At 48.5% G+C, this 16367-nt stretch overlaps 1 protein-coding gene across 2 annotated transcripts in view; it reads left to right on the top strand.

The window, feature by feature from the left end:
* Positions 1-16367, top strand: part of LOC111161080 (myosin heavy chain 10) — a 118419-nt gene that overhangs the window by 19856 nt on the left and 82196 nt on the right. For both annotated transcript variants that reach the window (XM_022524563.1, XM_022524562.1), the window contains exons 3-4: positions 1340-1496; positions 6490-6517. In XM_022524563.1, coding sequence (XP_022380271.1) covers positions 1340-1496; positions 6490-6517 — 185 coding nt within the window. The remainder of the gene's footprint in view (positions 1-1339; positions 1497-6489; positions 6518-16367) is intronic.

Genomic DNA, 16367 nt, shown 5'->3' with positions numbered 1-16367 from the left:
GCTTTGTGACAGCCTGTGATCTCATTTCTGAATGGAACAGCGGTGAGGTACATAGAAAAATTCATTGAGGTAGATCGTGGTGGCTCGTCTACTTGTATGTATACAAGTTGAACACAATAAAATGTGAAATCGAGATTGCCTGGCCTTAGTTTCCTCACCTTTATGGAGACCCCTGTGTTTCTTGCCTCCCATTGCCTTTCTGCCTGCAGCAGCACAGGGAGGCTGGCCGGGGGCATGTGCCACGGTGGGGAGGCCCGGAGCTGGCCAGGGTTCTCGGGGGACCTGAGCTGCCTGGACGAGACAGAGCCGGGGTCTGAAGCCCCGATGGTCAACGAGGGATGGACAGACACTTACTCGGGTCTCAGGCTCCGCGTCAGCTCAGAAGTGAGGCAGGCGCCCCGCTTCTGGTGAATGGGGGGCAGAGCCTTTCGCCTTTTGTCCTCTCTCTGCCCCTCCCCCCAGTGGGAGGCGTGATCCATGACCGTGACTCTAGGGAGGCTGCGGGGGAGCAGCTCGGACGTGGTTCTGACCACTTACCTTCTTCGGGCCGGCCTGCGTTCCCTTGTTCGAGCGTTCAGAGTCCGGTGGTCTCTCGAGAGCTTTCTGGTGGCAGCTGCCCAGGGTTCCCACCTGTGTGAGCACAGCTGTTGTCTCTGCAGAAGCGGGCCCTGGCGCTGGACACCATCAGTCCCCAGTGTCTGGAGACATGGTCCCCCATGTCCCCTTGAATAGAAGGCCTGCATCACGGGGCCATGGGCTGCCCTCTCTCAGATGCCTCCGGCCCTCCTGCCACCACCCTGGGGTGTGGGGGACAGTTTTACGTGCTCTTCTCAGAAGTCGTTCTTAAGGAACTTAAACCCCCAAATCAAAAGTGCTCTCGGTATCCATTCTGAATAGTGGTTATCATGCTGATCAGGATAGGTTTGTGTGTTCTGGACTAGCAGCTCGGAAAAACCTTAAAAAAAATAACAATTGAGGCTCTCCTCAAAGAGTTTCTGTGTGGGTTATGTTCATCGGTACTGTTTTTGAAGTGATAGCCAAGTTAAAATGTCTTTACAAATACGCTTGAAATAGTAAACCATTGCTTTCTTTAAATAAATGCATTTCAAACAAACGTATGACAAAGGTAACATAAGTAATTTATCTTTCATGAAAAAAAAAACTATATTTTCCAAAGCAAAAAATTTAGAAAAGTTTTAACATTTTTGCAAATCTCTCTACTAACCACCTTTTCAGATCATCAAAGGCCCCTGCTCCAGGCGCTGTGTGGTTTCTGCCTGTTTGATCTGTTCAGGGGTTTTGGGTTTTCTTTTTTAACACTATTTTATTTTTCTTCTAGACTTACTCTGGACTCTTCTGCGTAGTCATAAATCCTTACAAGAATCTTCCGATCTACTCTGAGAACATCATTGAGATGTACCGAGGGAAGAAACGCCACGAGATGCCGCCACACATCTATGCAATCTCGGAATCCGCTTACAGGTGCATGCTACAGGGTAAGTGGGAGCCTCCGGGGCCCAGATGCGCACTTTCTGGAGGGCAGGTCGGTGTTTCCGTGTGTGTGTCCGTCTGTTCTCCAAAGGGCTTTCAGCTTAAAAATAAATAAATAAAAGTGTAACAGATGTTTATTGTAGAAGAATTTTGAATTCTTAAGATTGGAACGGGCAGCGTGGTCATTTTCTGGAGGAAGTTAGGATTGCCGCCATCACTACGCCATGTTCGTCTTTTCACAAAGAAGCACCTAGTTTTTGGGTATATTTGCTCTCAAACCAGCGCAAGCCAGTGTGATTAGAGTCTCTTGCACTGGGAATTAGAACCCACAGGAAGAGCCACGGGAGGAATAACAGAAAAGGTAGCGGCTGCGTTGGGGAAAGGAAGGTCATCAAGTATTTCTGTCTTAAAACAGCGGAAGTTAGAAAGCACAGGGTAAGTCGGTTGTTCTTGACTGTTCCCCTTTGGATTTAGGATAAAATGTGCATGGGAAGAGTCATTCATTTGCATCATGACTTTAGACGTGATGTTTATGGGGGGACATTTTCCTGGAAGCCAGAACATTGCAGTTTCGAACACATTTCATATTATTGCTTGAAAAGACAGCGTTAAATGTGGGCCTTCCTGGTGTCGTGTGAGTTCTCGTGTAGTAACGCTCCCTCTCCTTTCATCTTTTCAAAAAGAAACTTAATAAAGTGTGATAAGACCTATTGGTTCTTTATTCCTTTTTTTTTTTTTTTAAGATTTTTTTAATTTATTCTTTTGAGAGAGATGGAGAGAGTGGGGTGAGGGGCACTGGGAGAAGCAGGCTCCCCACTGAGCGTCCCATTACTGGGTTCCCCGACCAGCCACATGCCTACGGAGCAAAGAGAGTGTAGCTTACCAGCATATCACATTATCACTGATACCATCATCAATGCCAGAATGAGCATTTACTGAATATTACTGTGTGCCGGGCCCTGGGCTATATGTTTTATGTGTATGATACAATCTACAACAGCCATCGTCTAAAGTCAAAAGAATTGGCTGTCCCTACTTTACTGAGGCACAAAGAAGTTAAAAACTTGACCCAAGAAAATGTAGGTAGTAAGAGGTTATGAACTAGGGTTCAAAACCAAGGCAGTGGGATATCTTCTTTTCCACCATAATAAAATTCCATATGAAAATTTAAAAAAGGCACCTGGGTGGCTCAGTGGGTTAGGCGTCTGCCTTTGGCTCAGGTCATGATCTCAGGGTCCTGGGATCGAGTCCCACATCAGGCTCCCTGCTCAGTGGGGAGTCTCCTTCTCCCTCTCCCTATGTCCCTCCTCCTGCTTTTGCATGTGCACTGTCTCTCTCTCAGATAAATAAATAAAATCTTAAAAAAAAAAAAAGAATTAGTTGATAGCTTTGATTACATAATAATTGAAAAGTGTGACACAAAATACAAACGGAAAACCCCGTTCTAAACAATTCCATCGCATTCCACTCTGTAGGTCGGGGCTATGGGCTGATGTCCTACATAACACAGTTGGGTTGGGACACATGCTACGTTCATCAAAGTATGGCTCATAGTACCTACCAAAGCTGCTCACGTAGGTTTCCAGTTACCAGCATGAGCAAAGCGGCTAACCAGGGGAAGATTCAGAGCATAGGGTCCCACCAATCAGAGTTTGCTGCTTTAATGCACACAAACAGAAGAGAGCTTACCTTTTTCCCTAAGTTTGGATTCTCAGGGAGTCTGTATTAATAAAATGCAGAGTGTGTCTGGCACATAGTAGGTGCTCAAGAAACAGTCATCGAATGAATGAATGAAAGTAGAGTTCTCGGACACAAAGTTGATGGCAGAAATCACAAACTCCTTTCTCATTAGATTTATACCTACATAAAATACATACCTTAATATAAGTAGGCGTTACAAGTTTTTTAGGACTAAATGGAACTTTAAACTTAAAAATTTCCGGCTGCACACTGTTGATACATAAATATTTTTAAGTACATGTATTGGCTTTGTATCTTACAACCTGGCAAAACTCACTTATTCTCGAAGGTTTTCTGGGTCAAGTGTTTGGGATTTTCCGTGGAGACCATCGTGTCCTCTGCCAACAGAGACATCACCATGTCCTTCCCATCTTACGCTTTGGATTTTTTTCTGGCCTCGTGCTGAATAGATGTGGGGACAGCAGACATCCTGGGCTCGTTCCTGGTCTCGGGGACGGCATTCCGTTTTCCGCCTTTAAGGAGGGTGTCGCTGCTCTTAACCAGATTCGTGAAAGTCTCTTGTATTCCTGGTTTGCTCAGGCGTTTTAAAATCTTGAATGGATGTTGAGTTTTGTCCAATGTTTTTCTCCGTCTGTTTGGATGACTAGGTGACGTTCTTTAGCCTGTGGGTACAGTGAGTAAGAGTGCCTTTGGACACTGAACTAACCTTGCCTTGCGGGACAAATGTCACCCGTTAGTCCTGTGTCCCCCTCTGTATATTGCTGGAATGGATCTGCTAGCACGTTAAGAATTCTTGTGTCCTTGCTGATGATAGATGTTTGCCATTTTTTTTGTATTATCATGTCTCTGTAGTCACAGTGTCAGGGTGAGGCTTCTATCTGAGAATGGGTTGGGAGCTACTCCTTCCTCTTCAGTTTTCTGAAAAGTTTGATAAGATTTTTTCCTTAAATGTTGTGTTGAATTCACCAGTGAAGTATGTTTTCTTTGTGGGAAGGTTTTTAATTACACATCCTGTTGTTTTTTTTTAACTGAGGTATCATGGACATTTTATGAGTTCCACAGATTAAATTTCTTTAATAGATTCAGGGCCAGTCAGGTTATTTCTTCTGGAATGAGCCTTAGCAGTTTTCATCTTTTTCAAAAAGTTGTCCCTTTCATCCTGGTTGTCAGGCTGGGATTCGGGGTAGTTATTCTCAGATATTGGTAATTTGTGTCTTTTTCCTGATCTGTTTACCTAGAGGTTTATCAACTGTATGATTTTTCTCTAAGACCCAGAATTTGGTTCCTTTTTTTTTTTTTTCTTTTTCCTGCTCCCCATTTCATTGATTTCTCTTCTTTCTCATTTCCTGGCTTCTATTTAATTTGAATTCCATTTGCTCTTTTCTGGTTTTTTAAGGTAGGAACTGAGGTCATTGATTTGAAACCGTTTCCGTTGTTGACATAGGATTTAACTTTTAGCGTGGGTTTATGGAGGTCCTACGTGTGGGATTCTTGGGGTTGCTTTGGAAAACACTGAGCTAGAAGAGTCTGTAATCTTCAGCAGGCTGGTTGCATTTTTGGAAAGTGAAATTGTTTCCCGTATATACCAGGGGGAGGCTTTGTTTCCGTTTACAGGTTTTTAGAGGTAAAGGTCATTGTGCATTATTAAAGTGCTTTCATTGGCCCTTGAAGGATAACGAGGATTCATGATGCGGAAGAGAGGGATGGTGGGATCACAGTTGCAGAGAATCTTGGAGGTGATCAAGCCCATATCCTTATTGCACAGCTAGGGAAACTGAGGCCCGAAGCCATACAAGACCAGACCGACAAACACGGAGGGTCGATACGTGGGGCCAGCAGCGTTGTTCTGGTTTTTGTTGGGCCGGGGGGTGAGAAGCACGGGGAGTGAAGAATGCTGCAGAATTGAAAGGTGGGCTGTGGCACTGCAGGTCTCCAGCTGGAAGGAAGAAAGCCATCTGAACTAATTAGGAGGCACTTGAATTTTGGTTAATTTGTATGCATTTTGATGTTTGTAGTATGAGAACCAGTTTGGAAAGGCCTTAAAAATCGTGGTGTCGTGGAGTTCTATGGAAGTTGCTCAGGCAGACCTGGAGAATATAGGGGGGCTTGGGGCTTGCGTTCTAGGAGGCTTGGGGCTCATGTTCGCAGTGAATAAGCAAGGACCTGATAAAATCCCAGTATCTTAGGTCAAGGCGCTGGCGCCGGCAGGTATCAGTGCCACATTTAGAGATGCAAGGTGAGTTTGCAGCACAGGGGGACCAGCACCCGGGGCCCAGTGCCCTGTGCTCAGCCACCCTAATCAAGGCTAACTGTCACTGTGGGAATAAGGACAGAAGACAGCCTGACCTGAGGCAGCTCGTTCCAGGGGGCAGGCAGCCCATGGTTTCGTCTAACTCCAGAACAGGGTTAAAAGAAGGACGCATTGAGGACCCAGAGGGAGAAGGTCTGGGAAGCTTCCCCAGAGCTCGCCCCTGGCAGCCGCGGGGTGTGGGTGGACTCCCCCACTGGCTCCAGGAACATTTCTCACCTATTCAGCACACAGGCAGGCTTGGAAGTGATTGGAGGTCCCGCGTCCCACACTGCGGCTTCGTCCGTGGGCTGGACGTGGGCTTGAATTAAACCTTTTCCTTTGAAAAAACCAAGCTGAAGACTCAAATCACACCTCACTTTAAAATCACGTTCAGTACCCACCCGCTCCGTGGCACGTTCTTTTGTCATTTTGGGGACAAATGCCGCTTGGACTGGAGACGGCCGTTAGATCCACCAGTGTTTGTCCCCCTTCCACCTTCTCCACTTAGTGTGTGATGATTTTTTTTTTCCCTCCTTTAAGGTCAAGTTAAATCCAGTTCGGTGGTGGGTGTTCTGGAAGCCGTTCTGAAAGGCAGTGGTTTGCAAACCTGACCCTGCGTCAGAATCACCTGGGGGTCCTCTTTATAGAGGGCGAGGGCAGGTCAGCCCCTGCTGGCCTGAAACTGATTCAGTGAAGGAGGGGCCGGGGTCTCATGTTTACAGGACTTCTCAGGTGAAACCGGTAACGGAGCCGGGCTTGCGCATCAGGCTTAATGAGGGTATAAAGCCCCCGAAGCTGGGGCCGCTGTTTACCCCCCAAGCACCTGGCATTACCATGCACCAAAGAGACTGGCTTCAGGGCTCTGGAAGGGGTGGGGAAGCTTTCCAGGAGAGACGCAGAGTCCCCAACGCAATGTGGGCCACGACTGCAACTTTGTTATATCAGGTCTTTAAAAAAAACCAGGCAAATGGTCACTTTGTTTTTTTGTGTTCTTTTTTGTTTTCTAGATCGCGAAGACCAGTCAATTCTTTGCACGTAAGTAAATATTGAACTTTCCGACTTGTTTGTGATTCTGTTGGAAACTAAAGCAATTATTTCTTGGTTGTTTGCTTTTTTTTTTTTTTTTTTTTTGGTCTGGGGGAGGGGGAGAGTAGAGCAGTAATTTTAAGAATTGATGTAAACTTTACAGTGACCATTTTAAGACTGAGATGGTATAGGTTGCTTAAATCCGGGGTCGCTGTTTGGTGGTCACACCGGGCGTCTCCCACATTTTGCAGTGTTTATCTGGGAAACTTACATCTCTAGTTTCCGCGTGCACCTGGTGGGCTCCTGGATATGTCGGCAGTGCATGCACGTTACCCACGGTCACGTGCCTCATGTATTGGGTGCTCGAGCGCCGGAAGTGAATGAAGCCGTATCCACGGCAGGACACCATTAGATTGGCTTAGAAAAGGATCGTTAGGGCGCGCCTGGGTGGCTCAGTGGGTTAAGCCGCTGCCTTCGGCTCAGGTCATGATCTCAGGGTCCTAGGATCGAGTCCCGCATCAGGCTCTCTGCTCAGCGGGGAGCCTGCTTCTCTCTCTCTCTCTCTCTCTCTCTCTCTCTCTCTCTCTCTGCCTGCCTCTCCGTCTACTTGTGATCTCTCTCTGTCAAATAAATAAATAAAATCTTTAAAAAAAAAAAAAGACTAAAAAAAAGAAAAGGATCGTTAGTTAGAAAGACCAGCCTGGCTTCAGTGTGGGCGGGAAAGGCATCGGAAGACTGATCGGGAGGCTGGCGGTCGGTGCAGGCAAAAGCTGGAGATGTGACTGTGCCAATTGTAGGGGAGTCACTGGAGGGGCTGGGGTGTCTGTCTGGCGGCCTGTAGGGGAAGTGCAGGCCCTGAGTGGAGGCAGTGGGTGTGGGGGAGGACCTGGCTGCGGTGCGTGCGGCCGCCTTCACTCCCCGCCTGGATGTGGAGCTCAGGAGAGGGCTGCCCCAGGTGCAGGCCTGTGAGAGGGGCTGCCTCCAGAGGAGGGGAGAGAGAAGGCCGAGTGTGGAGCCCCGAGGAAAGGCAGGAGTCAGGCAGAGGTCAGGGAGGCTGAGGAGGCAGGAGGGTGTGTGTCCATGGCTATGGCCAGCACAGAAGCCTGGAGACAGGGCGAGCCCCACAGAGACAGCGGCCCTGGGTGTGTCCGTCCAGCACCCAGGCACTGAGATGGAGGCAGAGGCCAGATTACACTCAAGAAAGGATGGGAGAGTAGAAGAGTGAAAATCCCAAACCGCAGGTGTAGGCCTGCTGCTCTCAAACAGTGGGGGAGAGTGAAGGGCAGTGGTTGGAGACTGACCGAATCTTGCTGTCCGTGGTCGAGCGTTTACCGTGGGCGAGTTTGAAGGAGGGGCTGGAACCTTCTGGTCTCTCACTTATCTTTTCCCTGACGTCGCAGCTCCGGTATCTGATATAAGCGGGGGTGGGGGGGTGGGGGGGGTGGAGGTGGAGGTAGCGGCCCGGGTCTGCTTGTTGCGTACGTTTCCTCCCAGCCTTGTTCAGCCTCTGGGGTTGTGCAGGTGAGCCTCTGGGGTTGTGCAGGTGAGCCTTTCCTGAACAGCCAGCCAGCCTGGCACATCGTGGCTTAAAATACTCTTCCCGGCAACTGGGTCGTCTCAGCTGGTGTTTCCACCACCTGGGGCTGCTCCTGTCTCTGCTGCGGGTTCTGGAGGGGGTGCAGACTGCTGGCTGGGGGTGGGGGGCGGGCTTGCCTTCACGTCTGCGTATCTTGGTGCTCTCCAGCCCGCGGTGCCAGGCTCTGTACCCCAGGGGCAAGGTTGCAGGAGCAGTGAGACAGTGAGCCCCGGTGCATGAGCCTCGTTCAAGTTCCTGCTCCTGTCGCCTTTGCGGTCTTCCCAGCCCCAAGCAAGACACAGGGCCAAGGCAGGGGGAGCAGATAGAGCGAGAGTGGAAATGGTTGGGGCCATCGCTGTGGTCCATCCTCCGCGGGAGAGCGGCGGAGTGGAGCCAGATCCCGTCCATCAAAAGGTGGAGCCGTTGCAGCAAGTGGGGGACAGCGGAGTGAGGAACGGAGAACATGGGGCGGAGAAGCTGTCCCGTGCGGTATGGGCAGAGGGGAGCGCACTGTTGGGAGGGAGTAGATGGTTTGGGACAGAGTAGGGGTCTCAATGGAGTAGAACCAATGATGCTGGGGATCCTGAAGACAGAGCAGGAGTGGGCAGGGAGGCGTTGAGGGTGGGAGGACTCACTGGAATTGCGGCGCTGAGGGCGGGGTCTGGGATGTGTCCCTCACCTGCGGAGAGGAGGGGCTCAGCTGCGCATGCGCACATGCACACACAGACACGAGTGCAGAAGCATCATCAGCCCTTCCTAAGGCTAAAGGATTTCACCTAGTGGAGCGTCCTTCGTTCCAAGATCATATCCTTTCCACTCTTTTGGAATAAAATGTGCTTAATTTTTGGAAACAAGAGGAGAGGTTTTGTTCTTAATGATCTCCCTGGGAGAGAATAATCCAGAAGTCAGGACCACTGGAGAGGAGGGGTGGGGCGGGCTCGGGGCTCTTCTCCACGCCAGGGTCTGCAGACACCGTAAGGGCGAGCGAGCAGAACACCAGGCTCAGGTCTGGGGGCACCGCGGAGGGGAGAGAGGGGGTGGTCCTCACCTGGAAGGGGGGGGGTCTGTGGACTGCTCAGTGAAGAGGGGGTAGGTGTGGGGGACTTTGCTCCCTCTGGAAGGGGGGTCCGGGGTGTGCAGAGGAAACGGGGGTGTGGTTCGGGATCAGGAGAGAGGACAGCGTGGGAGCAGACTGTGAGAATGCCAAACGACCTGCAAGCCGATGTCTTGGGCACCAAGCCGGGTTGAGCATGGCAGGGCCATGAGCCCCGAGGATTCCCAGGAGTCCAGGGTGTGGTGGGGGGCTTGGGCCTCTGTGGGCAGCGGCTGTGCCTGGTACTTCCGGGTCCCGGTGCATTGCTAGCTCAGGTGGGCAGGCTTGCAGCCGGATGAGTTTCTAGACCCTGATTCTTACACTCCCTGACGGCTTCCTGAAGAATCCGTGTTCTGGGTGGACAAGGGAGGTGCCCTGAAGCCTGCAGGCACGGAGGACATCAGGTGAGGAGTGGCATCAGGCAGTTTTCAAGGATTTGGGTGCAAGCGCAGCATACGGTGTGAAGTAAGGAACACATGTCAGCTTGAACTCAGCGTGAGGAAAAATTAACCTACATTGCCACGCATCACCCAGTTTCCTGATTTCTGCCGTCTGCTCCTGTGTTTCAGGACTCCAGCCCCAGCATCTCACCGTGTCCTCTGACCCCTCTGTCTGCAGGCCCCCGTTTCTGGCATGCTGTCGGACATTTCTGTCTGGTCCTAGCCAGTCCTACAGCTCTGGTCTGCCTGGCTTTATGGATCCCGGCTGGCTTCATGCCTTTACCCTCATCTTCCCTCCAGGGACCAAAATCTCCTCAAATTGAGTCCCCCTATATGACAGGTTCCAACACATATTGATTTTTCTCTCCCCGACCCTCTTTTATATCCACTGCCGTCCTTGGTTCCGTGTTTGGGTCGCCCAGACCATGCTTTACAACTAGGCGGAAGGGTGGGGACTGTGACTTACCTCGACTGGTCTTAATAACCTCAGAGACCCCGGCACCCTGCTCTGAACAGGGAACATATTTCAGAAACAGATAAAAGGGCAAACAAATGCACGAATCTCAATGAAGTAGGAACCAAGACAACAGGCTGAAGTATAGATTACTGGTGATACTGTATGTTTTCAAGGGAAAACCTTCCTGATACCATTTTTAAAAGGCATTTTGAGCTTGAAACTTAAAAGCTGCACAGAAATAGAATGGTATGTGGGCCGCATATGCCCATCACCCAGCTTCTGTGATTTAAAAATTTTTTTACCATGTTTTCTTCATTTTTAGCCTTCTAAAAACTTTTGCTGATGCATTTCCCCACATTTTTATTTTTAAAAAATTCAAACCTACTTTAGGTTGACAGAATGATACTTTAAATGGCTGCATACCCTTCACCTTGTCAGTTTTCTATGCGCAAAAGCTTTTTTTTTTTTTTAACCATTTGCAACTGGATTGCAGACTTCCTGACACCCTGGGATTCTTCAAGTGACTTCCCAGGACAAGGGCGTCCCCACATAACTGCGGGCTGTCCTCACGCTGAGAAGGTCCACATCGGTTCTATAGTATCTGATGTAGGATCCAATTTCCAGTAGTTTTTTTCCAACTTTTTTTTTTTTAAAGATTTATTTATTTGACAGACAGGGATCACAAGTAGGCAGAGAGGCAGGCAGAGAAAGAGGGGGAAGCAGGCTCCCAGCTGAGCAGAGAGCCCGATGCGGGGCTCGATCCCAGGACCCTGAGATCATGACCAGAGCCAAAGGCAGAGGCTTAACCCACCGAGCCACCCAGGCGCCCCTCTAACATATTTTTTGTCGTTTTTAAAATCCACGATCCTTGCCTTAGGTCTCTTCATTTCAATTCTGTATTCTAGAGTAGTCTTTTTTAACTTTTTGCTTTCTTTTGTTGTTTATCTCATTGGCTGGTGTTCTTCAAAAAAGTTATTGGGGCACCTGGGAGGCTCAGTCATTAAGCGTCTGCTTTCGGCTCAGGTCATGATGCCAGGATCCTGGGATCGAGCCCCACATCAGGCTCCCTGCTCAGCCAGGAGCCTGTTTCTCCCTCTCCCACTCACCCTGCTTATGTTCTTCTGTCAAATAAATAAAATCTTAAAAAAAAAAAAAAAAAGTTTAGAACCTGATCTGCAAGTGTCTTAAAGATTATGCATTGCGATGCAGTTTTGACCCGGCCCACCCAGGGCCTACTCCTACACAAAGTGCTCATGCTGTGGACCCCAGCCTTAAGCTTATGGGGTCCCGGGCCACCCACACTTCTGACCAGCCAGCTATGTATTTGGGGGTCACTGCCCTGTTGGGTTTGATAATTCACGAGGATGATGAATCAGATCCAGCCAGAAGCGGAGACAGCGAGGGTGAGGCCTGGGAGCGTCTCCATTGTAAACCTTCCATATCCTCTGGACACTTCCCTGCCCAGCACATGGATGTTTATCCCCAGCCAGGAAGCTCCCCCGAGCTTCAGAGTCTAGAGTCTTTAAGGGGTTTTGATCAAGCAGGAATAAATGATTGAATCATGGGTCGTGGGTTTCAATTCCGTCTCCAGCCCCTCTCCCCTCCTGGGATATTGGGGTGATTTCCTTGACTCAGTGCCCAAACCTCTGATCACTGGACTGGTCTTCCAGTGTGGCCAGTGCCCATCCTGGAACTATCTAGGGGCCTGTCGTGAGTCCCCTCATTGGCACAAGCTCTCAGGGCCCCCCATAAATGACAGAGACTTTCCGAGGACTTAGAGGCTCCCTCCCAGGAACCAGGGATGAAAAGGACCCACGTCCTTCATCGTGCACCATCAGTTAATCGTCACCCGGAAATCTAGGCATTGGGACTCTCCGTGAAATGGATAAACGAGCTACGTTCTGCTCATGAGTGAGGGCAAAAGAGAATGTGTTTGTTGCCAGTCTGTGCTGTCTGGCGACAATACCCCACATCCCCACATCCAGTAATCTGGGAGCCAGGGGCAGGACGCGGACCTCCGCAGACCTCTCCTCCCTGAGCAGGTGGTTTTGGAGCTTGGGTGACTATCTAGCTATTGATGTATCTATTTATTTATTTAAGAGAGCGCAGGAGAGTGTGTGTTGAGTATGAGTGGGGGAGGGGGCAGATGGAGGGGGAAAGAGAGCATCTCCCACAGACTCTGCACTGAGCATGGAGCCTGGTGCGGGGCTGGAACTCACAACCCCGAGATCTCGACCTGAGCTGAAATCAACTGTCAAGACACTCAGCCAACTGAGCCACCCAGGTGCCCTGGGGTGACTATTTTTGTTGAGGACTTTTTGTAAATGTTGGGATGCAGGAAACACTCAGGGAGGGAATGAGTGCTGTTGATAGAATGAAAGGTTAGATAGAGAATGCCAATCTACTTTTGTCACCAGAAGTGACCTCTGCAGGCATTTGTAATTAGGGTAATTTTAGGCTCCTTTGTCCTTAATTAATAGGGTCGGATTTCTGAAGTGAGTCTTGGTAGAGTCCGCTTCTGTCTTCTTGAGCACAAAGTCGCAGTCAGCAAGTACCTTCTCTTTCCTTCCCTTTAACTTGTCCGGGCATCTGATTGTGGATATTTCCAAGCATAAAGCACAGTTGAAAGAATTTTGAGTCAAGACCCACATATCCCTCCAGCTAGATTCTACCATTAATATTTCACGGGATTTGCTGTATGATATATTGCCGTGTTCCTCCTCTGTCCATCCATCGATCCATTTTATTGTTCGTGCCGGGAAGAAATTTTTTCCTTTTCCACCTTGCGTCCTGCACCTGGGGCTTTGCAAATTATCTGGCCGTAGAGTAATAGGAGAAACGACTACGATTATCTGCGCACACACGGGAGTACTCCGTGAGGAGCATTTGCTGAGTATCCAGAAATAAAAGGCTTCTATGCTAAGCTTGACCAAAAAGAAAGAGTAGGGCTTCAAGGAGAAAGCGTGGAGGGTTCTGTCGGGCTGTACCATGCTGACAGACGGCTGACTTTGTAGTTACTGAGTCTGTCTTTTCCCAGTCAGGACACTCCCTGGGATGAATGGCCGCTATATTTTCAGGAGGCTGTGCTTAAGGTTAGGTAATGTTTCCTTCCGTGGCTGCGGTTTGATATTTTCAGTTTAAAGTAATTTTTATACCGCTTTGATGAGCTGTCAATCCCTTCACTTGATTTATTTCAAGTTCAGGTTTATTGAACTTTATTTCAAGTTCAATTACAGACTTCGGTGCCCTTCCCCTTAAGCACCTCAGTGTACATTACATAAACTGAAGTCCAGTATTTACATCTTTCTCTTTGGAGCTAAAATTTGTGTATAATGAACTACACAAATCTTAAATACATGTCTGCAGGGCTCTTTATGTAACCGAACCTCTGTCGCGATGGGGAACATTATGGTCACCCTGGGAGAAAGTTCCCCAGCAGATCTTTTGGCCTCGGAACTCTTTCTTAATTCTTGGATGCTCCTGGTTATGATATTTAATAACATTTTTCTTGTTCATATCTATTAGAAGCTACACTGTGACTTGAGAAGTAGGAAAATGTGAAACAATGTATCTTAGATTTGAGAGAATAGGATTCATTCTGTGGTGTCTTTGAGTAGCCACCAAAGAAGTCCAAGAATGTTATAACTGGGATCTCTTCAACTTTAGCCAACACACAGCCAAGCTGCTTAAGTTTCCTGTGTGACATTAACTATTTACTCAATTTTACATAGTAGTTATTTTCTATTAATAGTATTCTTTGTGATACTATTACATAGTGTGATACTATTACATAGTATCACAAAGAAAAATACAGATGGAGGCAACAGTTTTTCTAAAAGATTTATTAATTTATTTTAGAGAGAGTGTAAGCAGGGCGGGGCAGGGCGCAGGGGGAGAGAATCTCACCAGACTCCATGCTGAGTGTAGAGCCTGACACAGGGCTTGATCTCACAACCCTGAGATCACGACCTGAGCTGAAACCAAGAGTCGGATACGCTACCGAGTACTCGCTTCAGCAGCACATATACTAAAACTGGACACTCCACTGACAGCAGCCCAGGCTCCCCGGAAGCAGTGTTTTTTAAAAAAATATATATATATATTTAGGTAGTTCGATAGCCTCTCTCTAAGCTTTACTATTTTAATCACTTACTCTTTACTTTTCCTCCAAAACGATGAACATCTTCATTTCCCCTCTGGCCTCCTCTGCCTGCTACTACCCACCCAGCTTTTCCCTCTGCAGACCCAGGCCGGGCAGTGTGGGCCCCCACTTATGGGTCCAGCCCCCTGCAGGGTCCTTGACCTTATGTGTTGCCAGAGCCTCTGGTGAGGACATGCAGGGTTTCCTTTACCACCGAGAAAGCCGTGTTTTCTACCCTTAATCCCGTGTCATGGGCAGTGAAATCTTATAAAGAATGTATCCTTATGTTGAATTTCCTCTCATTAGAATTGAAATTTACAGAGCAGTCACCCTGGTTAGGAAATGATTCTGTTCTCTAAGCTCCCTTTTTAAAGAATAATCTGTTTACATTTATGACTTTCTAACTGCCGGTTAATGCAAGTCTTTCTCTTTTTAAGTGCATTTAATCATGTAACAGTTGTAAAACAGTGGTTGCCTCACATCAGCCTTCTGTCAGGACATGACGAGATTTTTTCTTCAGGAATTTTTATCCTATAGAAATCCATTAATTTTAGTGCTGACTGAACTCGCCTGGATTTAGAACTGTTTGCTTTTTTTTTTTTTTTTTTTTTTAGATTTTATTTATTTATTTGACAGAAACACGGTGAAAGCGGAAACACAAGCAGGGGGAGTGGGAGAGAGGGAAGCAGGCCTCCTTGCTGAGCAAAGAGCCGGATGTGGGGCTCGATCCCAGGACCCCGGGATCATGACTTGAGCCACCCAGGCACCCCAAAACTAAGCATATTCTTACCATGACCCACCAGTCACACTCCATAGTATTTACCTACTGGGGTTCAACTTACGCCAACATGAAGACCTGCTTTGAACACGATTACCCAAACTAGGAGGCAACCAGGATATCCTTCCGGAGGGTGCATAGGTAAGCGCTGGTACGTCCAGACGATGGAGTCTTGCTGGGCCCTGAAAACAGTCGAGCTCTCAAGTCATGAAAAGACCCGGAGGATCGCTAAAGGCACACGAGCATGTGAAAGGAGCCCATCTGAGAAGGTTCCAAACTGTCTGACTCCAGCCATAGAGACAGGGAGTGCAGGGGGTGTGGGAGGGAGGGGAGATGAGCCGGCAGAGGGCAGAGGACTTTAGGGCACTGAAACTATCCCATATGGTGTTATAGATACGCGCCGTTATGTGTTTGTGTTTGTCTAAACCCACAGAACGAACCACACCCGGAGTGAAGCCTAATCAAACTTTGGGTGATCATGACGTAGGGTCCTTGGTAAAAAATGTCCCATTTTAATGATGTTGATAATGGAGGAGACTGTGCCTGTGCCGGCACAGAGAGTAGTTGGGAAACCTCTGCGTTCCTCTCCATCTCTAAAACTGCCTTCAAAAAAAACCACTTAAAACACACATCTAAGGCAATAGTGTGGTGTAGGCAAAAAGGCGTCATGGGGTCAGGTAGATGTCTGGTGTTTTCTCGTCCACCCCGAGCTAGCTCCGTGACTCCGGGCCAGACCGTCAGCTTCTCTGGACCACTGTTTGCTTTTCAGATGGTCCTTGCTTTAGAAGTGCTCAAGTCTTAAAACTGGGGGAGCTTTTGGATTCTGGTAGGTGTATCTGAATGATAGCTGAGTTACAGGGGAGAAAGAAGTATTCAGATCAGCCGGTGAAGAGAAGTTTAAAATGTTCTTGGCAAATGTGCCAGGAAAGGGACTCAGCTCTTTGCAAGCATTCCCTCCGTGAATCTTTGCGGTCGTCCTGTTTCGTGGTAGCCAAGGCTGACCCTAGTGTTCGTGGGATGGAGGACCGACCCCAGACCCGTCTTGACCACGGAACCTCGGCTCTTGCGAATAAACTGCTTTCTAACAGAGTTTTGAAACTGTCGGCAGTCGTCAGCTAATGTCACGTGTGGCTGGTGTTCAAACGGAGGTCATCTGAAGCTAGACCTTGGGGCAGAGGGGGTTTTTGAAACTAGACTGAAATTGATGTATCCGTAGAAGAAGAAAAGAAGCCATTCAGATCTGGGTGAGGAGTTTCTCGTTGGGGAAAAGTATCCAGGGTCCAGAAGGGACTCCAGGAAAGATCCCAGAATCAATCACCTGTCAACGCTCTTCCTCCCCCCTTCTTAGCGCTGTTGGTTTTTACGTTGTGTTTT

The sequence above is a fragment of the Enhydra lutris genome, unplaced genomic scaffold (genome assembly GCF_002288905.1).
Source record: "Enhydra lutris kenyoni isolate GAN:26980312 unplaced genomic scaffold, ASM228890v2 scaffoldscaffold82, whole genome shotgun sequence".
Taxonomy (NCBI): Eukaryota; Metazoa; Chordata; class Mammalia; order Carnivora; family Mustelidae; genus Enhydra; species Enhydra lutris.
Note: the sequence above shows the minus strand (reverse complement) of the source record. Positions and strands in the feature narration are given on the sequence as shown.